Source organism: Rhinoraja longicauda, chromosome 33 (assembly GCF_053455715.1).
Source record: "Rhinoraja longicauda isolate Sanriku21f chromosome 33, sRhiLon1.1, whole genome shotgun sequence".
In the NCBI taxonomy this organism is placed as follows: Eukaryota; Metazoa; Chordata; class Chondrichthyes; order Rajiformes; family Arhynchobatidae; genus Rhinoraja; species Rhinoraja longicauda.
This window is the reverse complement of record NC_135985.1, coordinates 10,117,651-10,145,201: the sequence shown is the minus strand read 5'-3', so window position 1 is coordinate 10,145,201 and position 27,551 is coordinate 10,117,651. Positions and strand designations below refer to the sequence as shown.

The following is a 27,551-nucleotide window of genomic DNA, read 5'->3' as shown; positions in this document are numbered from 1 at the left end:
ATACTCTATTCCAGCTGGTTATCCCTGACATTACCAATTGCCCTTCATCTGTTCCTTTGACTCACCCCAGGCTGCTGCCAAGCCTGTTTCGAAGGTTATATTATTTGGCTGCCGATTCTGCTTGAGATTGAACACTGGGGAAAGGCATCCAGCAAGGTCCCCTCCACCCAATGTGCCTGACGTTTCCCCCCTTTCCCCAAAAAAACAACTGAGTGATTGTTCCTTCAGCACCAACTCCAGTGATTCGAGATGATGCAAAATATCACGATCTCACTTCAGCTCCCGGAGTCCACGAGCAGCATTAGGGAGAGCACTTGTGGCATTATTATATAAACAAATATAAATATTTTTTAGGGTTAGACACAGAATCAGTAGCTCTTTCAACTTGCAGGCTGAATAGTTTAGCAGTTATATTCTCTGCCTGTTAGATTTATCAGGGATATAAATCAGTTACATATTATCTGCACTTTACCTTATTTCAAACAATTTTTTTCAGGTCCTGTTGACTGTTCGATCAATGATTGATGGTGATTTGTAACCCTGAACAACAGAAGTTAACTGATAAATGTCTCCGATGGTCCAGCAGGTACAACTTATACTGCTACCTTCATAATACTCTTTGACAAAGTGAAATAAACAAAGTAAATGCATCCACTGATCCACAGTGAGATCACAATACTTTCTCATCACATTACTAAATGTTCTGCTGGCATGTTTCTGGTTGTGCTGCTTATCTGCTTGCACTTTGAGCAATCCATGTCCTGAAGCTTTCTTTGCTTCCCTCCCTTGCTCTGACTGTTTCTTCTGAGAGCAGAGGCCGAACCAGTTCCTGCATTGCCCTGATGTCCTACTGCACCGAATGCCCTTCTCACCCAACACACTCCTGCTCCACCTGGTTGAACGTTCTCACTTTGAACAACTTTAACTCCTCTCACTCGCTCCATGTCAAAGTTGCTGCAATCGGAAGCCACGTAGGTCCCAGTTAAGTGTACAATATCTCCTTGTGGTATACAAAGTGACGTTTTGGGTCAAGACCCTTCTTCAGGTCCTCTTTCGGAAAGGTCTCGACCTGAAAAGTCACCTACGCATGTTCTCCTGAGATGCTGCCTGACCTGCTGAGTCACTCCAGCACTTTGTGTCCTTTTGTGTACTAACCAGCACCTGTAGTTATCATATCATCATATCATATATCTACAGCCGGAAACAGGCCTTTTCGGCCCTCCAAGTCCGTGCCGCGCGTTCTTTGTTCTACAAGTATTTTCAACATCTCCTGTCTTATTATATCAGATCCATTCCACACTTTCGCAAAAATAATTATCGCAGAAGCCCAGGAAGGAATGAATAGGTTATGTTTTGGGTCAGGGCCCTTCTTCAGACGGAAGAAGGGGCCCAACCTGATAGGTCATCTGTCCATCCCCCCCACAGATGCTGCCTGACCAGCTGAGTTCCTCCTGCACTCTGTGTTTTGCTTAATATTCCAGCATCTGCAGCATCTATGTGTTCCATGAAGGGCAGCGGATGATTATTATTGATCTCCTTGCTGTACCTGGGTCTTTTCCCATTATTTTAATTGCAGAGATAGTCAAATTCTTGATTAGAACGGGTGTCAAGGGTTATGGGGGAGAAGGCAGGAAAATGGTACTAGGAGGCAGAGATCAGCCATGATGGAATGGCAGAGTGGGCTCCATGGGCCTAATGGCCTAATTCTACTCCTATAACTTGTGAACTCTCCCAGTACGGAGCACAGACGTCACTGGTTTCTTTTTGCTGCCGGAGCGGCTGCAATTTTCCAGCAATTTCTGTGTTTATTAAATTAACCAGATTATTAGCCAGTTGAATTATTCAACTTTGCGAGGGTGTGGACAGAAAGCGTCTGCTGCACTTTGTACTATATCTTTGTCAGGGCCTTGGATCACCAAAGAAAAACAAAGCAAACTGGTTTGCTCTGTACCCTTTCCATACCCCCAGCCTCCCTCTCCCCTGACTCTCAGTCTGAAGAAGGGTCTCGACCTGAAACCTCACCCATTGCTTTTCTTCAGAGGTGCTGCCTGACCCCCTGAGTTCCTCCAGCATTCTGGGTCTATCTGACTGTAAACCCTTTCACATTTGTTCATGTTGAAAGTGACAGTGCAATTTCTCCACTACAACCTCACCATCTGCAGGGGTTTCAGGGGGAAAGGTTGGTTCCGAATGAAACGGTGGCTCGGATATCGGATTCTCCCCCCGCCGGCGCTGCATGACCTGCAGACTTCGTTACAGCAGCAGCAACAGCTGTAACAGTCCAGATGTGCGAGGATCAGCTGCCGGCCGAACTCCGCGCCAGATGTGGACCAAAAGTAGCCCAACCACCTGTTCCTGAAGATAAGACGCAAAATGCTGGAGTAACTCAGCAGGGACTCGGGTGAGAAGGAGTGGGTGAGTCTGAGGAAGGGTCTCGACTGGAAACGTCTCCCATTCCTTCTCTCCATGGATGCCGCCTGTCCCGCTGAGTTTGGTTACCCCAGCATCTTGTGCCTGTCTTCGGTCTAAACCAACATCTGCAGTTCCTCCCGACACATCTGTTCCTCGGTGGGACGTGTATTCGACTGACTTACGTCGGCGGCGGTGGAGAAAACTCCGAAGGGGAGGTTGTGGATGGGGAAGTCCGAGCTCTCTGCGATCCCCAGGAAGGACATGGCGCGTCTGTGGCAGCGGCAGCGGCAGCGGCTCCACCGTCAACTTGGAACAGCTCAAGGCCAATGATAGAGCCGGGAGCCGCAACGCCCACCGCGCTCTCTCGGACACTGGTCACTGACCCGCCGCTTATCTCCACTCCACTCCACTCCCCTCCACTCTGCTGGGGCCTGTGGCGGCGAGACCGCTCACCTGTTGAAGGACGCCCTGCAATGGTTAGTATAAGGACGCATTAGAGGCAGGAAACATGTTCCCAATGTTGGGGGAGTCCAGAACCAGGGGCCACAGTTTAAGAATAAGGGGCAGGCCATTTAGAACGGAGATGAGGAAAAACATTTTCAGTCAGAGAGTGGTGAAGGTGTGGAATTCTCTGCCTCAGAAGGCAGTGGAGGCCAGTTCGTTGGATGCTTTCAAGAGAGAGCTGGATAGAGCTCTTAAGGATAGCGGAGTGAGGGAGTATGGGGCCATGATCATATTGAGTGGCGGTGCAGGCTCGAAGGGCCGAATGGCCTACTCCTGCACCTATTTTCTATGTTTCTATGTTTCTAAGGCAGGAACGGGGTACTGATTGAGAGTGATCAGCCATGATCGCATTGAATGGTGGTGCTGGCTCGAAGGGCTGAATGGCCTACTCCTGCACCTATTGTCTATTGCCTATTGTCTATTGAAATAACTGCAGATGCTGGTACAAATCGAAGGTATTTATTCACAAAATGCTGGAGTAACTCAGCAGGTCAGGCAGCATCTCAGGAGAGAAGGAATGGGTGACGTTTCGGGTCGAGACCCTTCTTCAGACTGAAGATGGTTTAACCCTGCAATGGTTAAATGAGAGGAGACAAGTCAGACTGGAAGATCGCTGGCACATTGTCTGCTGAATGAAAGTACAGACATTTGTCAACGTTGAAGAAACACGTGGACAGGTATATGGATAGGACAGGTTTAGATGGACAAAGTAGGTGGGACTTGTGTAGATGGGACATCCTGGTCGGTGTGGGCAAGTTGAACCGAACGGCCTGTTTCCAAACTCGATGACTCTGCGTGTTTGCATTGCATTTCACATTTCCAGCTTTCCCCACTCACTTCCTACTTTCAGTCTGAAGAAAGGTCCCAACCTGAAACATCATCCATCCTTTTTCTCCAGTGATGTTTTCCGACCCGCTGAGTTACTCCACCATTTTGTGTCTATCTCCAGTATTGGTTCACTCAACAAACTGGCAGACCCAGTACAGCATCCGTGTCCTTTAGGGGCGAAGACATGCCTGGTCAGCCCGGTGCTACCAAACCATCTTGGTAATAGACATTGGAGACCCTCACCTACAATACAGTCCATGCTTGTGAAACATTCAAGTGTTGTTCAACATGGAGAACTAATTCATCATCTGCAGGTAAACAGTTGGTGGTAGTTAGGAGCCTTAGAGCTGATACCATGAGACGTCATGGGATCTGGGGCAAATGCTGATGAATCCCAAGGCTGCTCTCTCCCACCTGTGCATCACTGTGCCCTCCAGCCATTGGGACAGGAAGCACCCAGGAATTGTGAGAAGTTTAGACGTTGGCTGCAAGGATGATAATGTCAGGCTTCTCCCTCATGTAACCAGCCTGACTCCCCTCCTACCTATCTACACCCAGGGCAATTTAGTGCCCAATCAACCTACAACGGCTCTTTGGGATGTGGGGGAAAACCAATGGAAACCCATGTGGCGTGAGGAGAACTCCACACTGACAGCACCTGATCGAATCTGGGCCGCTGGAGCTCCAGGTTCATTAGAGTTTTGCAGACTCACAGTACTATTAAGCTCCTAAGGAGATAAACTTATATTGTGAGATACACCATGGATGAGGCCTCTTCTTTTTCTTTGGAGTAATTTGTATTCATAAATCAGTTTTGCATCTAAACTTCTAGTACATGCTGTGGGATGCAGATACCTGGAAATCTTCAGCAGGTGGCAATATGCATGAAGAAAGTGGGGTGTTGTTCCTCAATCCTATTTTTGACCTCCTAGTCTCAGTACAGAACAGCAGGGCCGAGTGAAAGCGGGAGAATGAATTAAAGTGGCAGACTGAACAATGACTGAATTATTATTTAAATCACATTTCCATGAGTACGAAACACCTTAGAGGTAATAGGAAAACCCTGTAAGATGATTTACGATATCAAATTATCTTCAAGATTTCTTCTGGTAACGTCCATACTGATTCTTTAAAAATCTTTAAAAAGATGTGGCCAGTGAGAGAGTGAGAAGACACGAAGTATGCGAGTGTGAAATGCAGAGCAAGATGTGGCCAGCCAGACCAGCGATCCCAGAGACAGGAAGCTTGGGGCACCTCACACTGAACTTTCAGGTCACCACTTTAATTCCTCATCCCACTCTAACCTATTGAGGGTAAATCAAGCATGCTTTGGACCTCGTTGTTACCTCCTCTACTTTCACAATGAGACCTGAACAAGGTCTCAACCAGCCTTCTGGAATCAATATTGAAATCTACAACTTCAGAAATTGATTCTCTGCCCATCGACTATCCATGGTATTGGTTGTGCTTGGGGTTTTTTTTGACACACTGTCTAGGAGTGGAGGATATGCCTAGTCTGACATGCCAGGCAAGCCTTCCTACTCTGCATTTCACACTCCTCCGTTCTTCTGTCCAAGTTCTCACCTTCTAACTGTTCCCATTGACCAGATAACTCTGTTTACAGATTATCCCCAGGGTCACCCCAGTTTTACTGTCAGTGACATTCCTGGCACGCGACCTTCCTGCAGGTTTATAAGCTTCTTTTCTCTCCTTCCCAGTATTGACAAAGTAGTCTACCTATTAGTCTACCAAAGTACACTATTTCTTTTCCACATATGTGGTCTGACCTGTATATTGTTTCCAGCACTTGCTGATTTTATTATACCACACTGGCAATTACTCACCAGTGCCGACACGAACGATTGAGGAATAATCATAAAACTGTTTTGAAAGACAGTAAATCCATACCAGGCCAATAATAAGTCTAAAACTAAGAAACATATTTATTTACATGTACAATACAGAATAAACAAACGGGGAAACAATACAATATTTTATGTATACAATACATAAATTATAGGAAATCCTTGCAATTCTTTTTAGTAACTTTAAACTGAGTAACTTTTGGATATTACAAGGGGCATTGACAACTGCCCAAGGCCTACAATTGAAGCAATGTTTGACTAAACTGGTGTTAACCACATTCTTCAATGGTCATCTGATGGCAACCATTTATAACTTCCAAGCAAGGTGTGAACAATGAATTCCAAACCTAAAATGTCCAAACCATCTCATAATCAACCCCCCTTGATACAATGCTTCCATGATGGTACAGCCATTTAGGAGAATGACGAATATGACAATTTGCAGACAAACTATGACAATTCAGGTATCAACTGTTAACATTGGGAAAAGCCCAATTGCCATTTAAGAAGGCCATCAATTTGGATGGCTCCAAGAGTAAAGCTTCTGCATTTTTTAAGTCGCAAGGTGCTGATGTCGAGTTTGAATTATAAGACTGTGACCTTGCTAGTAATTTATGAAATACAAACATTGGCTGTCCATTACTTATATAAAAATATAATAAAATAATTCTGGCTATGTGGGAGTCATAAAATAAAATAGCAATCGTCAATATCATCAGAATAACACCACTGGAAAGAAAAACATTACAAAGATATTACATGCCCAGATTCTAGGCAAAATTAAATGCAGAATTGAATCCAATCACGAGGAAAAATTGGTACATTGAGAATTTTCTAAATACTTGCTAAAACCTAATGACATACAATAAATTAAAAACGGTAGCTTCAAGGAATAGTATTTTTTTTGCAGGTTATCATCATTTGCAGAATCATCGGTTGGCATTGTAGAAAATACATTTAATAAAACATCAACTTTGCATTCAAGGAATCATTAACTTATGCGAGTGCTATTTTTCATTTGATATCACTACAAAAGTAATTCCAGCTTTATAACAGTGACCTTGAATCTGACCTCAGCTTCTGTGTCATAATCAGTGCTTTAGATGTGTGTGTGAACATCACAAAATAAAAGTTACACTTTGCTTATGAATATAGGTGTACATGTTGCCCTTCTAGGGATCTGAGTTCCTAATCAAGTACAGGAAAAATCCAGCTGAAGGCAAGGGATCAGTTTACTGATCAACAGTTTAATTCCCTGCAAAGCATAACAAACAACATGTTAGTTTAGCCTAATTGAAATATTTTCGAGAAGTAATGAAACAGAGCGCTTTAATACAGGCTACTGTGTTGATATACCTATATGTTTGGGGTTAAAAGATTTTGTTTTGTTTCGAGATGGTATAGATTCAACAGCTATTTGCTCCCATCTCACTCAATTATCTGTTGGGATGGTAGAATTAAGCCAAGTGTCCAGAGCTTTGGGAGGGGACCAGAGAAAGAGCTGAGAATCCTGCACATCACATCCAGGTGGGTGCACATGGATTTGGGTAAGATCAGACTTGACTGTGATTCTACTTTTCCAGTTTCACGAAATACCTAAATACCAGGCAGTCATTACTGAGTCTTGAACCGTGCTGAAATGCAAGTCAGTATGCAGAATACGAGTCAAGAAAGGCAAGAATGCATTTGTTGCTTTAAGTTTTCATTCAAGGCATTGGAGTACATTTGTACTCTAACCATTTGAATCACTCCTGAAACTCATCAAAACTACCTTCTGAAAAAATGACCCATTCACCATTACTTTCTGATAACATTTCATGTACGTGGTTCATAATTAATTTCCACTTCTCCGAGAACAAATATTACACAGCAAACAGGTCCAGTGGCTAATTTCAAGATTTCTGGTGAACAAAATAAAAAGTGACATCAAAACATTTGCTGATTTCCCTCTAATTGTTTTCCAGTATTGGTCGCAAAATATATGGTAAAGAGTGAAGATGTGCATAGTTAAATTGTTCTATAAGTACAGGACAAAGCGCATTTGGCAAAGATCAGTGTTTCTAAAAAAATAATATTACCATTTTAAAACAGACTTTGAATAATTGTTTCCATTTGAAATGAACTTTGCATAATTCAAGTAGTGTTACTCAGCAGTCTGAATTTGAAGAGAGGTGACAAAATTGAGAATTATGTATATAGTTCCCCTTTGTGTATACACTCACAGGTTTTACCCAGTGAACGAACATGTAAAACTATCAGAATACTTTTGCTGCTAAATCCAGTGGGCGAGGATGGTATGTATGAACATCAAATAATTTAACCAGAATCCCATAGGAATTTTCCATTACGGACTTAAAAAAACAAGTCATTAATTTTTCCTTTATAACTTTATTTAATCAAAGTTAAGACAGTGAATAAACTAACATAAATACAGCACAATTACCATCCTGCGTTTCGCGTATGCTCAGTTAGGCATCACAGCATTTTTCTGATTATACTTGTAGTCAGCACTGAAGTGCGTATGGAATCTTTCCATTCAGGATAACATAGTGTAAAATCAAACCACATACATTTGATTGAAGTACATAAATAATGAAATGGAGCAGCAAACAAGCCAGGATGCCGAGACATGGGGGCCTTCTTGTGAACGGAACAAAGCAGAGATTGGCGTACATTCAGTTACTGAAAGGCCCATTTGTGCCCTGCTATGTTAGAAAATCGTGCTGCAGAGAAAGGCCACGTACACAAAAGAAATGCAAATCTGAACCATGCATGTAATATTGGTAAAGCACAGCCTTCCAACACTTGTGTTTTAAAAATAAGCTTGACACTTAACTAAGATTAATATGGCTGTAAAATGGACACCTCTAAATATGCAGTAATTTTCCAACCACAGAATATTCAAAGAAAAGTGAAAGAACTCTTCAGTCAGTTCTCAGATTCTATTGTCCTTGCATGCATGATTTGAAGATCTATGCAGTACAATGCTCCAAATTCCCAGAATGAACTACAAAGCTCAGCTTATCCTCTCCGCTGTTTAATTAGGTTCACGTGGTTTAAAAGAAAAAAATTTAATGTAAGTAGCAGTTCAAATCTTCTGGATCTTCTCTCCAACTACAACAGGATTTTCTTTCCTTATTTTTTCAGCTGCGTCAGCTTTGTAATCATAAGGACAACTGTGTTTATCAGAATAACGATGTAATCCACAGAACAGATTTCCACATCTGCAATCAAATCCTGTGAATAGAAATAGTTAGAACAAGTAGTCACAACTCTGCATGTGGTTGAAAAGGCAAACACTGCAACAAGCTCCCTGTAACTTGTCAGTTCTGGTGTGTCTTTAATTCGTGTCTTCCCACAGCTGTATTCTTACCCAAACGTTTTACTAAAATATTTAAGTATGACTGAAACCATAAATGGAAAATGTCCTAATCTCTTGCATTACCCCAAATGTTGTCCAAGGACTGAATGACCTCTGCAACTGGATTTGCAACTGCAATATTACATTTGTCAACAGTAATATTGTACAGACAATAAGTTGGTCTAAAGAAGGGTCTCGGCCCAAAAGGTCACCCATTCCTTCTATCCAGCGATGCTGCCAGTCCCGCTGAGTTACTCCAGCATTTTGTGTCTATCTTCAGTGTAAAGCAGCATCTGCAGTTCCTTCCTACGCAAGTTGATCTGTTTATTTGTGGAGTTAGTTGAGAAGGATTGTTTGCTCCGGCTGCTGAATGGTGCTGTGAATTCTTTTGAAGCCAATAAAATGGCAAAGACAACATCATTATAAACCCTCAATATCACATTTAAACCGAAGATAGACAAATACAGCAAGAACAGCAGAAGGAACCAGATTTGAGCAAGTTCAATTCAATTCTTACTTGCTGCAGCGTTACAAATACACCAGAAGCAACAACAAAAAATTAAATGTACAATAAATGGACATTTATCAGGTATTTTGTTGTTAGTTATTAAGATTATAAATGATCAGAGAATAGGCATTTTGGGAGGTGAAGGTTCCTTCGGCTGTTCTTGCTGTATTTGTCATATAGATGATCTTATGGAAGGTGAGATGCAGTATTGCAGCAAGAAGATTTAAGGGTTGGAGCGGTGACAACAGTCTGTCGCCAGTCCGCATGGGGTTTAGGTCTGTGGTCGATCAGTTGGTTAGAATGTGTACGAAGGAACTGCAGATGCTGGTTTAAACCGAAGATAGACACAAAAAGATGGAGTAACAGCGGGACAGGCAGCATCTCTGGAGAGAAGGAATGGGTGCCATTTCAGGTCGAAACCCTTCTTCAGGCGTTTGAAGAAGGGTCTCGACCAGAAACGTCACCCATTCCCGAGTTACTCCAGTTCTTTGTGTCTAGTTGGTTAGAATATTGGCTGGTGTGTTACCGTGTAACACACAGATAATGGAGATGGTGTGTGCCTGATGCTGCTCTCTGCATACTGTTCCATGTTCCTCAATCCATGCTCAGTTGACAGTAATGATAAAGGGAGTGATATGCTGGGCCACAAAGTTATAGATTGGGGCATTGTTTCATTACAGCTGATGATGATGGATTGTGCATTCATCACCATGGCAGATGCATCTGCACTGGCAGATTGGTGAGGACGAGGTCAACTATGTTCATTGCGCATGTTGGCTTACTCTCGATCTGCAAGAGAGCCAGAATGACAGCAGTGTCCTGTTGAAACAGTCTGGAAGGGAAGTGAAGAGACGGCCTGGGATGAAAAATTATTAATGAGACCTGTAAAGGTCCTCGATGATGCTAAGCTGAGAAGTAATTCCTGAAAATTAAGTCCACTTTTACAGAACAACAGCTTGGGGCAGAGCAAAGCTACAAGAACCACCAAACGCTTCCAGGATAAATATTTGGAGACACAGGAGAGTGCAAATGCCGGAATATGGAACAAAAACAAACTGCTGAATGAACTCAATGAGCCAGGCAGCATCTATGGAGGAAAATGGACAGATGTTTCAGGTCTGGACCGTCTAAATTTTCACAGGTGAATGATGTAAAACATTTTATATAACTGCAGTCTCTTGCCCAGAGTAGGTGAATCAAGGACCAGAGGACATACGTTTAAGATGAAGGGGACAAGATTTGATAGGAATCTGAGGGGTAACTTTCTCACACAAAGGGTGGTGGGCGTATGGAACAAGCTGCCAGGGGAGGTAGTTGTGCCAGGGACTATCTCAACATTTAAGAAACAGTTAGACAGGTACATGGATAGGACAGGTTTGGAGGGATATGGACCAAATGCAGGAAGGTAGGACGAATGTAGCTGGGACATGTTGGCCGGTGTGGGAAAGTTGGAGCTGAAGGGCCGGTTTCTACACTGTCTCACTCTATGACTATGACCTCAAGGCGCAAGGAAACGCATGTTCAATTCCTTGTGCGTTCCATGTTGCTCCATTATAAAGGGAGGATGTGTGGCTTTGGAGAGGATGCAGAAGAGGTTCACCAGGATGTTGTCTGGAATGGAGACTACTTGCTAAAAGGAGAGGTGGGCAAACTTAAATTTCTCTCAGAGGATGCGGGAAGAACTAATAGAAGAGGCACCGATTGGATAGATAGTCTTTTTCCAATGGTGGAAATGTTAAATACTCAGGGACATTGCTTTAAGGTGAAAGAGGGGAAAATGTAAATGAGATATGGGAGGGAAGATTTATGTTAAAAACAGAGTGGTAAGCGGCTAGAATGAGCTACCAAGGGAGATGATGAAGGCAGATATACTAGCAACATTTAAGATGCATTTAGACAAGCACATGAACAGGCAGTGAACGGAGGGAAATGGACTGCATGTACGCAGATGACATTAGTTTAAATTGTCAAGATGATCAGCATCATGGGATGAAGTGCGTGTTCCTGTGTTGTACTGTTCCATGTTCTGAGAAGCAGCTGGCTCATCACTTTGAGTATCTGCCTAATATGTACACTCCTTCCATACATCATACTGACCTGTGAGTCCGACTTTCTTACGGCAGGTAAAACAGCGGTTCTTCTTCTGTTTGGGCTTTTCAGGGGACTTGTCCTGTCCATTAGAAGAAGTCTGTGCAATTTCTTTTGATGTAGAAGCTGCAATAGATAGTTTGAAATTCAATGAAGACAGAATTGTACATTGGCTGCATGTGGCATCTCTGCGGGAAAGAGCGGGTGAGAGACAGGGAAAGCAAGGACCGGCACAGTTTTATCATACAAATGACATGACCCAAGGAGAGAATATTTTACCTAGATCTGTGAATGCCTCCTCTATTTTTCTCTTAGTCCTCCGTGAAACCTCTTCCAGCGGAATGCAGTCGTCTGCCTCACTCTCTGTGCTAGCATCATAGCTGTACCCTGTGTCTGTGTTCTTGGATGAACTGGAGTAATCTGAACTATCCATGGAACAGTCTTCACCATTATTCCCCACTAATGATTTGTCACAACTTTCCAGCGTTGCTTTCTTTGCCTGTTGCTTCCCACCCAAATCTGCCACAAGAATCAGACCATTTTAAATTTCAGGCACTTTAAAATAAAATGAAAATCAATTCCACTGTACTATTTTTACTTTTTTGCTGCAGCCATTTTTACTATTGGACTATTTACGTTTGGCATTAGCAACGTATTCATATATTCTAGGCACGTGGAAAGCTTACTTTTCAGAGGTTCAACTAAAATTCATAAACAATTTGATTTTTCTTTATTTTCCTCTAGAAGATGCCATCACATTCTTGACTATAGTTTCAGTTATCATTGAAAGATTATGCTCAAAAGGCAATTTTGACATTGTAAGCTAAAACTTGATAGATCTAGGATACTTTTTGCATGCACACAACGGGCCGATTTTCACAAGGATGAAGTGATTTGATGAAGTAAACTTGGATTGTCTCCCTTTCTATGACTCAATGTTGGTTCAGGTCAAAGATAGGGCAGCTTCTGCAATAGACCAAGATGCAGAGAATGTGATCTTGAATGAGCTATTAACTATACTGCCGCAATGTTGAATCAAGAGGAAATCTGATTCAATTCACAAAATCTGATTGCTCGAAGAGCAGTCCCTTGAAAAACAGCCAGCAGCATTGTATATGAGGAATGGGAAATAGACTAAAAAACAAACAGGTCTCTGAACATAACATGCACTCTTTTCTCATTCCACAGAGGCTGCCTGACCTGCTGAGTCTTTCCAGATATTCACATCTGAATTTTTTAAAATTTCTCATGGGGAAATGGAGAAAATGTTTTGACCAGAATTAGGAGAGGTTAACAGGGGTGGGATTCAAAAGAACTCAAAAAGACATTCCTTCAAGCATAAAACTGACTCAAGCTAGTTCAAACAACAGTTTATGAGCATGACATCACTACCATTTCAGTTTCCCTCAGGTTAGGTTTCTGGGTGTGGAACATGGAAACATGGGAGCAGAGAGACATGGGAAAGGACTGAGTTGGATGGGGAAGCAAAGCAGAATGGATGTTTGGGAAAGGGGAAGGCAAGAATGGAAAGAAAGTTTAGTGGAAGTCGTCATGAAATTGAGATCCTGAGGAAAAGTGACTGCATTGTGAAGACTTTGTGCACTCAAAGCGACTGAGAAACCTCTCTTGACAATATTAGGGACCGTACACAATTGTATTTACTCCCAATTTGCAAGTACCTCCAGTGATATTAACTCAGGTCACTATATAGACATGGCTGACTTTAACAAGTACCTATTGCATAAGTTGCTACTTTTGTGTGTTCAAATATATCTCAAAGTATGCCTTTGTTTTCAGAGGGCTTTAAATGATATCTCGAAGCAGAATTACCCTGTAACTCTTTTTTGGGTATTTCTTGTTTAACTTCTGTATGTTCCCCACCACCTTGGGGCTTTGTGACAGATTCTTGGGATAGTAACAGCAACTGGTTGGACACCACCGATCTGTAAAGGAAAGCAGCAAGTTGAAACAAAAAACAACGTTAATGGATATTAAACAGAACTAAATAGAATTTTATCTATAATTGGAAGTAGAACAACATCTACTACATCCCTGAAATAATGAAGTTTGGATGCTAAAATTGTCACCATCTCAATCTTTTAGGAGCAGGAAACCATTATGCTCTTTCTCTCTGCCAAATGCAATTTCCTCAAGGTAATTTAAAAAATACCCTTTTTCTGGTTTCTCTTCAGTTTGTTACTCATTTTCTTCGCAAATTGAATCATCTAGCACTTTGAATGCTGTCAGGAATTTATCACCCATCAGTCCATGACATGGTTTGAAATAAAAACACAATTTTCCTATCATCATGCTTGGAGTGAAAATGGCACAGATGTCCACTTTATCAGATATTCTTCCAGAGTGCCAAGATTTCTGCAGAAAATGAAGACTGCCTTCTGACATCCCATTCCCAGATTCCATATTAATACATGGCCTCCAAAGAGTCGTCTGAAAGAACAAGTATTGCAAATGACTTGTTTCTGACAGATGTTCTCCACGATCCGTAGAGCCTGCTAAGTCTAACTGGTTTCCCTTCAACGGAATCTATCCTGTGTTCTGATCTCCCATTAGCTTTTGTTTATCTTGTGAATGCTGTCAGGAATTGCCATTTATTAAGTATACTTCCTTTTGTCTTGTGAATCTCTCCTCAGCCATTCTGCTGATATGTAATGCCCTACCATGAATACAGGCTTCCTTTAGCAGAACCCAAATTGTAAAATTTAAAACTAACAGGTTTTGTAGTTATTGCAGATTTGCACAATATATCCTTCAGCATTCCATCTCACACTTATAGTTTTCCTTTTTTAAAAAAAACTAATCTACACGTTCACTTCTTTGCACATGCTAAACCCATTGATACTTGAAAAGCAACCTTTGTCTTTTTCACACAGTTTGATGCAACAAAATACATTTGCCACATAGAAACTCTATTTATCACTCATCAACAAATCAACGCATTGAGCATTTTAATATGCAACCTCCCAGCATATTTCGTTTATCTGCAAGTATGCCAATTCCTTCAATTTGATGTCAGTAATCCTCGATCCTTCACAGCTGAAAATAAACCTCTCTCTGCACTGCAGTAGTTCACTGGCAGTGAGAAATATTAATTTCCTGCTTCATTCTTTTCAGCTTCTTTTATCTGTGTTGCAATCTTCTTTTATGTGCTATCAATTTTTTACTCTGTGCTTGTTAGATGTGTTTCTGAAAATTTACATCATCATCAAAGCATTGCATCCATTGTTCATACTGGATGTGAAACAGAGCTAACCGTTCAAACTCCTGTTAATTATTTCTGTTTAGCTAAGCAATGAATCTTCCTTTTTCTAATCATACTCCACTGATATTTCATTGATGCAAAAATGAAAACAAATAATAAATGAATGCTGAACCTGCTCCTTCACCCTCCAGTTCATCTAATAAATTCTCAAATTCCTTTCACTTCTTCCCCACAAACCTATACATACCAGAAGGCTGACATATTTGACAGCCTTCCCCTAGGAAGACCATAGGCTTTTAAGAACTAGACCAAGTGGACCCGTTGGGCCCAAACCTCTCCTCCATTGGTGCAGCACCCTGTCCTCCCCCCCCTCGCCTCTCTCCTCAACCCCCCCTCGCCTCTCTCCTCAACCCCCCCCTCGCCTTTCTCCTCAACGCCCCCTCCCCTCTCCCTTCTCCCCCACTCCCCCCTTCCCTCCCTCCTCCCATTTCCCCTCCTTTTAAACTTAAAAATATGAATAACTTTAAAAATATAACACTGATTTCAATAAAACTACTTGCATTATCACTAAAGTGACAATGGTGAGTAAGGTGGGCCTAAGAGCTCCATCTAACTCTCTTTTGAATGCATCCAGTGAATCGGCCTCCACCGTCTTCTGAGGCACAGAATTCCACAAATTCACAACTCTCTGTGTGAAAACGTTTTTCCTCATCTCAGTTTTAAATGGCCCACCCCTTATTCTTAAACTATGGCCCCTCCAACATCGGGAACATGTTCCCTGCATCTAGCATGCCCAATCCCTTAATAATTTTATATGTTTCTATAAGATCCCTTCTCATCCTTCTAAATTCCAGTGAATACAAGCCCAGTCACTCCCTCAATAGCAAGAATGTCCTTCCTCAAATTAGGAGACCAAAACTGCACACAATACTCCAGGTGTGGTTTCACCAGCGCCCCGTACAACTGCAGAAGGACCTCTTTGCTCCTATACTCAACTCCCGTTATGATGGCCAACATGCCATTAGCTTTCTTCACTGCCTGTTGTACCTGAATGATAACTTTGCATACTTGCATACTTACTTGTACTAGGACACCCAGGTCTCGTTGTACTTCCCCTTTTCCTAACCTGACCCCATTCAGATAATAATCTGCCTTCCCGTTCTTGCCTCCAAAGTGGATAACCTCACATTTATCCACATTATATTGCATCTGCCCACTCACCCAACCTGTCCAAATCACTCTGCATCCTCATAGCATCCTCTTCACAGTTCTTCACACTGCCACCCAGCTTTGTGTCATCTGCAGATTTGCTAATGTTACTCTTAATTCTTTCATCTAAATCATTGATATATATTGTAAATAGATGCAGTCCCAGCACCGAGTCTTGCGGCACGCCACTAGTCACTGCCTGCAAATTCTGAAAGGGACCCGTTAATCCCTACTCTTTGTTTCCTGTCTGCCATGTTTCTTTACTTGGAGTTTTGTTTTTCGGGATTTTATTTCCCTAAAATAATTGTTTCATTTAGTTCTCTGTGTTATATAGCAGTGCCACATTACAAAAAGCCTAAATCCAATTAAGACACAGCAATTCCAAACCTAAAGCATTCCAGACCTCGAAATATCTTTCAGCCACTTCTAGTGATGTCAATTATTTGCTGTACAGTTTATAACTAGTTTTTAATCCTGTCTTTTCAATTAAAGAGCAAGATCCAGAATAAAATATTTCTCACCTTTACTCAGATTTTGAATTTCAATGATATTTCATATGGGCATACCTTTACTTTTATGTACTCACAGCCAATGAATATATTGGAACTGCAAGAGGAGGTTTAGTGGTGGAGGCTACTTTACACTTTAATCATTTACTGTTTTAAAAGGTTGGACATCAGTTTTAAAAGCTGGAATTTCTTCATTCAAAGGGTGGTAAACCTGTGGAATTTATCACTAAAGAAAATTGTGGATGCCTTAAATGTTTAAAATATATTGACAGAGGTGGTATATATGATCAAATGATATGGGGGAGAAAGCAGGAATAAGGTATTAAAGTGGATGATCCTCAATGATCATACTGAAAGGCTTTACTTTAGATTTTACTTTAGACACACAGCCCGGAAACAGGCTCTTTGGCCCAGTGTCCGAGCCGACCAGCGATCCTATTGCTAACACTAACACTATCCTACACACTAGGGACAATTTCCAATTTCACCAAAGCCAATTAACCGACAAACCTGTACGTCTTTCGAGTGTGGGAGGAAACCAGAGCACCCGGAGGAAACGCAAGCGATCACAGGGAGAAGGTACAAACTCCGTACAGACAAGCACCTGGAGTCAAGATCGAACCCGGGTCTCTGGCGCTGTAAGGCAGCAACTCTACCGCTGCGCCACCGTGCTGCCTGAATGGCTTACTCCCGCTACTTTATTTCTATGCTTCTTTGATTACCAGTTAAATTTACACTAAAATTTAGTAAACGTGTTGCATGCAAGGCTCTTGCATGGAAACAAACACAGTTAAGAAACAAAAAGCTAACTGGACCTGCCCACGCCACCCTGCTGCAACTGTTTTCATAAAAAAATTACGTAGACTCATGCATTTCTGTTAACTGAATTAATCACTGAATTATAAACAGAAAGAGCGGGAACCACTCAGACGGCCAAAGGCAACATCTGATTGATCTCAAACTCAAGCATGTTTCATCACAGATGCTTCCTGGTCGGCTGATGATTTGCACAATTTTGCTTCCGTTTCAGATTTCCAGCATTTGGAGTTTTTTTTAAAAATGAGCTTCAAATATTTATTGCACTTCTATGTGGAGAAGATCCCCACATACTTTTAGTGAAGGGAACGATGTCAAAATATTCTATTTCACTATACACATTGCCCATTTCATCATATCATTAAATCTTAGTTTCTAACTTCCTCCTATATTTTCCTTAATCCTCATTAAATTTAACTTCTCTTCTGGCCTCTTTATTTTTTCTTACCTCTTCCTTCCCTTTCTTCCCTCTCTTTTAATAGATCTTCCCTTCTTCTCTTTTTGCTTTCTTCCCCTTTTCCCTCTTCCCATTAATGGTTGTGGACTGAAGGATAAACACACAACATTTCACACACCCTTTCTCCATTTAGTACCTTACTATATTATATATTGATTTTAAAATGAAATTTATAAAAATTGTAGAAGCAAAAAAAACCCCACACACTTTACTCAGCATTACAATTTATAATTTATTACGATGATATTGAGCTAAAAAGTGTCTCTTGGCTGAGATTTTCAGTGTAACAACTATTTAATTCTCATGACTTGCTGTATACTGCTTTTGTTCAGTTTCTCTTTACCAGAGGATTGAGGTTGGGAAGTTATTCATATTAAGGATTAACTTTAACATTTGTATCATGGATGTCAGGGGTTATGGGGAGAAGGCAAGAGAATGGGGTTAGGATGGAGAGATAGATCAGCCATGATTGAATGGCGGAGTAGACTTGATGGGCCAAATGGCCCAATTCTGCTCCTATGACTTATGACTTTCTGTATCAGCCTGCCAGTGTGGCTGGTATCACGATCTTTGGAATGCAGCAACCAAAGACAATACCCACAAAGTAAAACTCAGCAGCAGTTGCTTTGAACACTGGGTGGGAAATTCTTTGCCATTTCATTCTAGCGTTATGCAATGACACAAAGCTGAAACACAGTGAATTTTGGAAATCTGAAATACAAAACTTGTGTTTTAAATACTTAAAAGCTGGACTTCCAGCAGTTGTGGAAAAAAAACTTTAATGTTTCAGCCTGACAACCTTTCATGAAATTGTGTACCTTCAGATGAAAGATTGTTGACCTCAAATATTATCTCTGTTGCTCTCCAAGGATGCTGGATGTTTTGCAACACCTTCATGTAAAATGCAAAGAATTTCCACAAACCCATGAAAATTATTACTCCAGTAAACCAGTGAATTAAGTTTAGGATCTTTAACTTGAGTCCCACGGATAAGGAGACATGTACAGTAAAGATAACCATAAAAGAACCTCTTGAGCAAATAACTAACCACTAAATCTTGAAATTGAAAGATTTATACAGAGGTGTTTTGCCATTATAGAACTTTAATTAGCTACTACTGTTGAATTTCCTTCATGTAATGAAGATTAGAAAGTTACTTCTGTGATGCCATAACCGGTGCTGAGAATGCAGAAACTGTACACTCAGTCACTTAAAGGTAAACCTCTAACCTAACAGTGTACTTTCATAAATGAGTACATACAGGTATCCTTTATAAAAATCCGAGTTTAGCTGCAGGATGAAGTTGCAAAGCATGCAAAAAGGCTCCACAAATTTCAAGATCAGACACAAGGAATGAAATAAATTGTAAGTGTATTGTCAATTTTAGGCATCATCAATCTTCAGAAGCTATTCAGAAAGACAGTCAACAATTGACATTTCTATATTTCAATGTATTAATCTTTATGTGTTTCCAGAAGACAACCACATAGAAATAAGAAATTGTGTATTGTCTTCTGCTTAGTTCGATCTTGCAATGCAAATTTGAATATGGTTGAAACACTTGCATTAAGGCACAATTATGCATTTTAAATATTATTCTGCCTTTCATTTGAACATTTGTAAGGTTGGTATAGCATTACCTTGTCAAATCCAAAAAATGAAATCAATAAACCATATCATATCATATCATATATATACAGCCGGAAACAGGCCTTTTCGGCCCTCCAAGTCCGTGCCGCCCAGTGATCCCTGTACATTAACACTATCCTACACCCACTAGGGACAATTTTTTACATTTACCCAGCCAATTAACCTACATACCTGTACGTCTTTGGAGTGTGGGAGGAAACCGAAGATCTCGGAGTAAACCCACGCAGGTCACGGGGAGAACGTACAAACTCCATACAGTGCAGCACCCGTAGTCAGGATCGAACCTGAGTCTCCGGCGCTGCATTCGCTGTAAAGCAGCAACTCTACCGCTGCGCTACCGTGCCGCCCATGTTTGTGTATGTAAACCATTTGACTGTACGTAAATGATCTGACATTTAAAACAAAAATAATCAGATAATTAAAACAAAAATAATTATGTAATGAGTATTGTAGGCAGATTGAACCCAGGTTGCTGGAGATCCAAGATGGGAGATCTACTAACTGCCACCATAATGTCCCAACAACTCCCATGACAGGTGCTGTTAGACAGGAAGATCCAAGATTTTGACCGAACAAAAATGAAGAAACAAGATGATGGAAAACTTGGGAGAGGAAATTGGAAATGGTGGTGTTTGAGTGTCCTGATGCCAGAGTGGTACATGGATAGAGTGGATGTGGAGAGGATGTTTCCACCAGTCCGAGAGTCTAGGACTAGGGGGTCAGAGCCTCAAAATTAAAGGTCGTTCTTTTAGGAAGGAGATGAGGAGGAATTTCTTTAGACAGAGGGTGGTGAATCTGTGGAATTCTTCGCCACAGAAGGCAGTGGAGGCAAAGTCAGTGGATATATTTAAGGCAAAGATAGATTCTTGATTAGTACGGATGTCAGAGGTTATGGGGAGAAGGCAGGAAAATGGGGTTAGGAGGGAGAGATAGATCAGCCATGATTGAACGGTGGAGTAGACTTGATGGGCTGAATTACCTAATTCTGCTCCTATCCCTTATGACCTTATCTTATGATTTGTAAGATGCTCCACAAGAAGTCAAGGTGAACGGTATGGCGCGCATTTTGTTCCAGTGTTTAATGTAGCTGGTAGAAGTTGCAATAAAATGCAATGCGCTGGTGATGAAGGATGGATTGTCAATCAAACAGACTATCATACTCAGACACAAAGTGCTAGAGTAACTTAGCAGATCAGGCAGCAGCCCTCGAGAACATGAATAGGTGACGTTTTGGGTCGGGACCCTTCTTCATACTGGGTCCCGACCCAAAATGTCCATTATCCGTGTTCTCCAGGGATGTTGCCTGACCCGCTGAGTTACTCCAGCATTTTGTGTCTGTTATTTTTAACCAGCATCATTCGATTGTAACCTAAACTCCTCATTCCTGGCTGCCCATGATAACCTTTCATCCCTTTCCTTACCGTGGGAAATATGAGCATCAACTTTCTACCTCTGTACAGTACAATACAATACAATACAATATATCTTTATTGTCATTGTACAGGGGTACAACGAGATTGGGAATGAGCCTCCCATACGATGCAATAAATTAATTAGCTAGTCAGTATTAATTTAAACAACCCAATGAAACAAATTGTAACAGTTTTAAAACAGAATAAAGTGCAAGTAGATCTGTGCCGGTTCACTGTGCGATGTGACCATCCGGCTCAGCAGGACCGGTTCATAGCAGCTATGGCCCTGGGGATGAAGCTGTTCCTGAGTCTGAGTCTACTCCAGATGTGACGTTTCCAACATCCTGTTATCACAGACTAACTCTGTGACTATGCCCCATAACTGAAGCATAAACTCTCCCTAACTTTATTATTCATTTCCAATTGCAATGAACAAGATTTTGTTAGCTTTTAGTATAAAAATATTTAGAGTGCTAAACGAGCCTTTACTAATCATGCACCAGAACACCCAGATCCCTTGATACCTCAGAGCTCTGCAATCTCCCATCATTTAGATCAAGGGTCCCAACCTGGGGTAAATTTCGCCTACTCAGGGGGATTCTGGATTTGTACATATTGACTGACTGTGTTTGGTTCTGGTATACCGGTATCTGTTCATCATTAGTTGTTCATAAATAAGTGAAAGAACATTGTTATGTGCTATTATTATTGCTATTTGAACTTAAAATAATAATGTTAAAAACAGTACTTTAAAATTTCCCCTTTGTCGGTTGCTTTATTGTGGTAGAAGTGTAAACTCAAATTACTGTACAAAACATGGTGGGGGTAAATTTACTCTCGAAAAGTTGCAAAGGGGGTAAACGGGACGAAAAAGGTTGGGAACCCCTGATATGGATAATATGCTTCTCTTTTATTTTTCCTGCTAAAATTGACAATTTTACATTTTCCAACATTCCATTCCATTTGTTAAATCTTTGCCCTCTCACCTAAACTACATTTTCTTTTGTAGCCTCCACATGTACTCTTCACAACTTATTTTAATACTTTTTGTGTAATCAGCAAATGTAACAACATACAATCTGTGCTTTCGTGGAAGTAGTTCACAGAAAAGGTAAAAAGATAAATTTTGGCATTGAACCCCATCACTCGCTATTCATTGCATGTTATTAAACAGAACTATTAGGAGAATAGATGGAACAGGTAGTAGGAAGTATTTCCCCAAAACAGGGCATCTAAAACTCGAGGTTATAGGTTTAGGGTAAAGGGTTGGACGTTCAAGGGTAGGAAAAGGTTTCTCACCCAGAGAGTGGGTTAGAATCTGGAATGCACTGGCTAAATGGATGGTGAGGCAGAAACTCTCATAACATTTTAATAGTATCAGGACAAGCACTTGAATTGCCAAGGCTAAGAAGGCTACAGACCAAGGACTGATAAAAGGGAAGATAAACACAAAAAGCTGGAGTAACTCAGCAGTAGCATCTCTGGAGAGAAGGAATGGGTCTGAAGAAGGGTCTCGGCCCGAAACGTCACCCATTCCTTCTCTCCAGAGATGCTGCCTGTCCCGCTGAGTTACTCCAGCTTTTTGTGTCTATCTTCAGTTTAAACCAGCATCTGCAGTTCCTTCATATACATTTCGGCTGATAAAAGGGATTGATAGAGATAGATGCTAGAAAGTGGGCATGGCCGTGGTTGGCTGAAGAGTCGTTTAACTCTGTGACTACATGCCAATATGATCTCTCTTAAACAAGAGGTTTTATTTTTCACAATAACTTTCGACGCAGCGCATTACTAAATTATTTCTCAAAATCTATGAATAATACATCAACCAATTCTCCTTTATCAACAGCATGTTACTTTTTCCAAGACTCCGATAGAAAGATCCAATGTGATTTCTCCTATACACCATATTGACTCTGCCTGATGTATTCGAAGTCTGATACTAGATATTAGAGTATTAGGCGTACGACAGAGGCCAGGGGCAATGACATTAATTCCATCCATCACATGGTGATAAATGGAGATGATCGCTGATAATTGCACAACATTCAATTCCAAATAGAATCCCTCACTCAATTAAACCGTCTATGCCTGCACCAAGCAAGACCAAGACAACATTCAGGCTGATATGTGGCAAGAAATACTCATGCCATAAAAGGGCTCGACAATGACGTTTTCTAACCAATGTCCGACCACCTACGCTTGGCATTCAATAGCATCTGTCAACATCCTGAGTATCAACCACATAAATACTGCCACAAGCACAGATCAAGTCAAGTCAATTTTATTTGTATAGCACATTTAAAAACAACCCACGTTGACCAAAGTGCTGTACATCAGTTCAGGTACTAAGAACAAACATACAATGGCACACAAACATAACAGCACATACATAAACAGTTCACAGCGCCCCCTCAGAGGGCCTCAAACGCTAGGGAGTAGAAATAGGTTTTGAGCCTGGACTTAAAGGAGTCGATGGAGGGGGCAGTTCTGATGGGGAGAGGGATGCTGTTCCACAGTCTAGGAGCAGCAACCGAAAAAGCGCGGTCACCCCTGAGCTTAAGCCTAGACCGCGGGGTAGTCCTGGAGATAGAGATCACTGGGCGAAGAATCTGTGGGGAGTGATTCACTTCCACAAAGCCACTCACCTTCTGCAAGATGCAACACCATGTATGACAGAATATTCTCTACTTGTCTGGATTAGTGCAACTCCAGTGAACTCCAAAAGCTAAAGCATTTGGGAAATAAATATTGTTTGACAGACACCCTATTCATTATTCTAAATATTCATTTCTTCCAACTCCGTGACACAGACTGGCAGCAATGTGTAGCATTTGTAAAATACACAGCATTTATGCACTAAGGCTACGCCAACAAAAGTTTCCAAATCCATCACCATCAGCAACAAGGAAGACAATCAAAACCAAAAGAATGGAAGCTACAGGTTCCCCCTCCAAATCATGTTTCCTGACTTGGAAACCCATCACTGTTCCTCCCAACCAAGCAGCACTGTGGGAGTGTGCACCAGAAGGGCACCAGCAGTTTCACCTGGGCACCAGCAGTTTCACCTGGGCACCAGCAGTTTCACCTGGGCACCAGCAGTTTCACCTGGGCACCAACAGTTTCACCTGGGCACCAGCAGTTTCACCTGGGCACCAGCAGTTTCACCTGGGCACCAGCACCTTCTAAAGGGAAACTAGAGATGGCCCATAACAGCCACCTTTGCCAACTATGCCGTATATCACAATAAATCAATATTAGGTCGAAGAAATTTTCTGCTGGTGTAGTACTGACATTTAGGCTGACAATGTAATAATTTTAAGAGTAGAGGATTAACATGCATTTTAATACTTCTTCTTAGTCTTTAATACTTGTGCTGAACTCCACCACAGATGAAGATGGAAATATTAATTTTAGTTTTATTATTGTCACGCAGGTACAGTGAAAAGCTTTTTTGTTGGGTACTATCCAGACAGCTAAGACTATCCATGATTACAATCAAGCTGCCCACAGTGTACAGATGCAAGATAAAGGGAATAACACTCCTCCTCTGACTAGTTGCTCAATTGTCTAGCACCATTGGCTGTAATCTTCCCCCCATTGACGAATTGTACACTGCAAGGGACAGGAAGCGAGCGGGCAAGATCATCTCTGACCCCTCTCACCCCGGCCACAAACTCTTCGAAGCACTTCCCTCTGGAAGGCGACTCCGGACTGTCAAAGCAGCCACAGCCAGACATAAAAACAGCTTTTTTTCCTACGAGTAGTAGTTCTACTCAATAACCAAAGTCTGTAGTCTCTTTTTTGCTCTGGTTTATTTTCACCCACATGTTTAGACCGTAATGTTGTATCCTTATTGTTTTGATGTGGTTATGCTTTATTCTTAATTGTTAACTTAATGTTTGTGTTGTCATTTGTGAGTGGAGCACCAAGGCACATTCCTTGTATATGCATACTTAGCCAATAAACTTATTCATTCATTCATTCATTCATTCATTCCATTCATGACTGAACCAGACAATGAAGTAATCACTGGTTGTGGGATTGTCTGGCTGTGTCAATTGCTTGGTGCTTCCACTGAACAGACTTCGATACCAGATTTCAGAATCAAGGAGGAGGATTCCACAGAGTCGAAATGGCCGAGTGGACTTCAAGACCAAACCTGATGGTCAGCTTGAAAAGAAGTGGTTACCTGGATTTGTGCTCTTTTTAATATACAACTCAATGGCTTGCTGGGGCAATACACAGGCAACTCATGATCAGTCACAATCATCTTCTCCTTCTTTGTCAGCTCCTTGACGTCAGGCTCTACGTACTTCCATTCGTTTTGAGCACCGGAAGATGCCCATGTAGGAATGCTTTTAACGTGGGATTACAGTCGCAAAACTCTCTTTTCAAGAGAGAGCTAAATTTAGCTCTTTGGGCTAACAGAATCAAGGGATATGGGGAAAAAGCCGGAACGGGGTAACGATTTTGGATGATCAGCCATGATCATATTGAATGGCGGTGCTGGCTCGAAGGGCTGAATGGCCTACTCCTGCACCTATTTTCAATGTTTCTATGACACAAAATGCTGGAATAACTCAGCGGGTCAGGCAGTATCCCTGGAAAACATGGATAGGTGATGTTTTGGGTCACCTTTCCTATCCTGTCGCTATACCTCATCCCTCGCCTCCATCCAGGGAACCTGACCGTCCTTCCAAGTGATATAGAGGTTCAGTTGCACCTACTCCAACCTCACCCTCTGCATCTGGTGGTCTCGATGTGGCTTCCTGTACATCGGCAAAACTAAGCGCAGACTCGGCGACCGTTTCGCCGGACATTTGCACTTGGTTCGCCTTAGCCTCCTGTATCGGCCGGTTGTTAACCATTTTAACTCCCCTTCCCATTACCACACTGACCTAGCTATCCTGGATCTCCTCCATTACCAGAGTGAGGCCACACGCCAACTGGAGGACCAACACCTCAACCCAACCCAACTGTTGGGTAGATTACAACCCAACAGTATGAACATGGAATTCTCCAATTTTAGGTAATCTCTACAAAATAACCTCCACCTCCCTCCACTTTCTCCCCCATAAACTGCCCCCCATTTACTTCCCCCTTCCCCCCCCTAACCTCGCACCTACCTCTCCCCTCCATTCCTTTCCCTAGCTTCACAATTCGCCCTCGTCGATCCAGCAATTTCACAATTCACTCTCTGATCCTTTTATCTCACACCTTTTATCTCATACCTTGTGTGTGTTCATCAAAGCCATGCATGGCCTTTGTCAAACCATCTGCCTGTCAAAAACCCGCTTCACGTGTTCACCTATGACCTGCGGTGCCTGTCCTGCTCCTCCAATCTTTTGACGACGGGTCTTGACCCAAAACGTCACTCCATTCCTTCTCTCCAGAGATGCCGCCTGTCCCGCTGAGTTACACCAGCATTTTGTGTCTACCTCCAATCTTCTAATTGTCTTTCCCCCCCACCTCTACACAATCAGTCTGAAGAAGGGTCCCGACCCGAAACATCACCTATCCATGTCCTCCAGGGGTGCTGCCTGACCCACTGAGGTACTCCAGCATTTTCTGTCTTTCCATGTCCATGATGACCATCAATTATCCATCTACAAAATCCCATTTGCCAATCTTCTATGCCTTGGTAATTCAAGTACCCATCTACATATTTCTTAAATGTAGTGTGCGTCTCTGCTTCCATCATAGTATTGTTTTTCCAGATTCTAATCAAGATTGGGGCGAAAAAGGAGGTACTAGAGACTGCAGATGCTGGAATAACAAACAATCTGCTGTGGGAACTCTGTGGGTCGAGAAGTATCTGTGTGGGGGAGCGATTGTCAACATTTCGGGTTGATACTCTGCATTAGGAGTGAGACTGGAGAGGTGATGTTAACAGAATGAAGAGAATTTCAGATTAACTTCTCTTCCCAAAGAATTATAAAAAAAATTAGAGTCCTCTTACTTAAAGGCAGCAGGTGACTCTTGAAATACAAACCCTAATTGTGGCAAAGATATGCTGTGCCAATGTTCAATGTTAAAAACATCCATAACTTAATAAAAATGATGAAAACCATTTGAATAAAAGTAGATACGGAGCAGTAACTTATGAATTAGGAGAGATAAACATCATTGCTGAGGAGAAAACACGCTTGATTTGATCATAAATAGGAAATCAGATGTCTTGGTTAGAACACACCTAGGTATTCTGCATGGCATTTATCTCTTTGGCTAAAAAGATAGATCACCATAGAAGGAGCACAATGACAACTGACTAAACTGGTTCCAAGGATGGCATTTTTGCCAAATAGGGAGAAAATTAATAAACTAATGCGAGATCTCATTGAAACTTACATTTTGTTTTTACAGAGATGACAGATCAAATGCAGGAAGGATTCCCCTGGCAGAAGAGTCCGGACTGAAGTGAGAAGAAATTTCACCACACATAGGGCGGTGAATTTTTGGAATTTTCTACCTTAGAGAGGGATTGCGGATGCTCAGTCAATTGATCTAATTCAAGCCAGAGAATGATAAATATCTGGATATTAAGAGAATCAAGGGCTGATGGGAAGAATGCAGGAAAATGTTGAATGTAGACATTAGCCATCTACTCCTGCCTGTCTCTTTACCTTATGTACTTAGATCTATGTAAGATGCAATTAAATGAGCACCCGAGTTTGATAATGCAGAAAGTATTCATGACAAGGGATAATAAATA

General features: G+C 41.7%; 2 protein-coding genes and 1 long non-coding RNA gene across 6 annotated transcripts in view; 1 reads left to right on the top strand and 2 right to left on the bottom strand.

Moving 5' to 3' along the window:
* fah (fumarylacetoacetate hydrolase (fumarylacetoacetase)) overlaps positions 1–2,749 on the bottom strand; it is a 35,553-nt gene extending 32,804 nt beyond the window's left edge. For both annotated transcript variants that reach the window (XM_078427075.1, XM_078427077.1), the window contains exon 1: positions 2,595–2,749. In XM_078427075.1, the coding sequence (XP_078283201.1) occupies positions 2,595–2,675 (81 nt within the window). In that variant the 5' untranslated portion in view covers positions 2,676–2,749. The remainder of the gene's footprint in view (positions 1–2,594) is intronic.
* A 94-nt stretch (positions 2,750–2,843) lies between these two features.
* LOC144609155 (uncharacterized) lies at positions 2,844–27,320 on the top strand. Of its 2 annotated transcripts, none has more exons than XR_013549288.1 (3): positions 2,844–2,888; positions 10,426–10,619; positions 27,203–27,320. It is a non-coding gene; the product is annotated as an uncharacterized LOC144609155 (long non-coding RNA). The 2 variants fall into 2 exon arrangements; XR_013549289.1 differs by lacking the exon at positions 27,203–27,320 and adding an exon at positions 24,273–24,793.
* The window catches only part of zfand6 (zinc finger, AN1-type domain 6), a 39,851-nt gene continuing 20,087 nt past the window's right edge, over positions 7,788–27,551 (bottom strand). For both annotated transcript variants that reach the window (XM_078427580.1, XM_078427579.1), the window contains 3 exons: positions 13,397–13,509; positions 11,576–11,692; positions 7,788–8,846 (listed from right to left, as the gene is read on the bottom strand). In XM_078427580.1, coding sequence (XP_078283706.1) covers positions 8,698–8,846; positions 11,576–11,692; positions 13,397–13,509 — 379 coding nt within the window. In that variant the 3' untranslated portion in view covers positions 7,788–8,697. The remainder of the gene's footprint in view (positions 8,847–11,575; positions 11,693–13,396; positions 13,510–27,551) is intronic.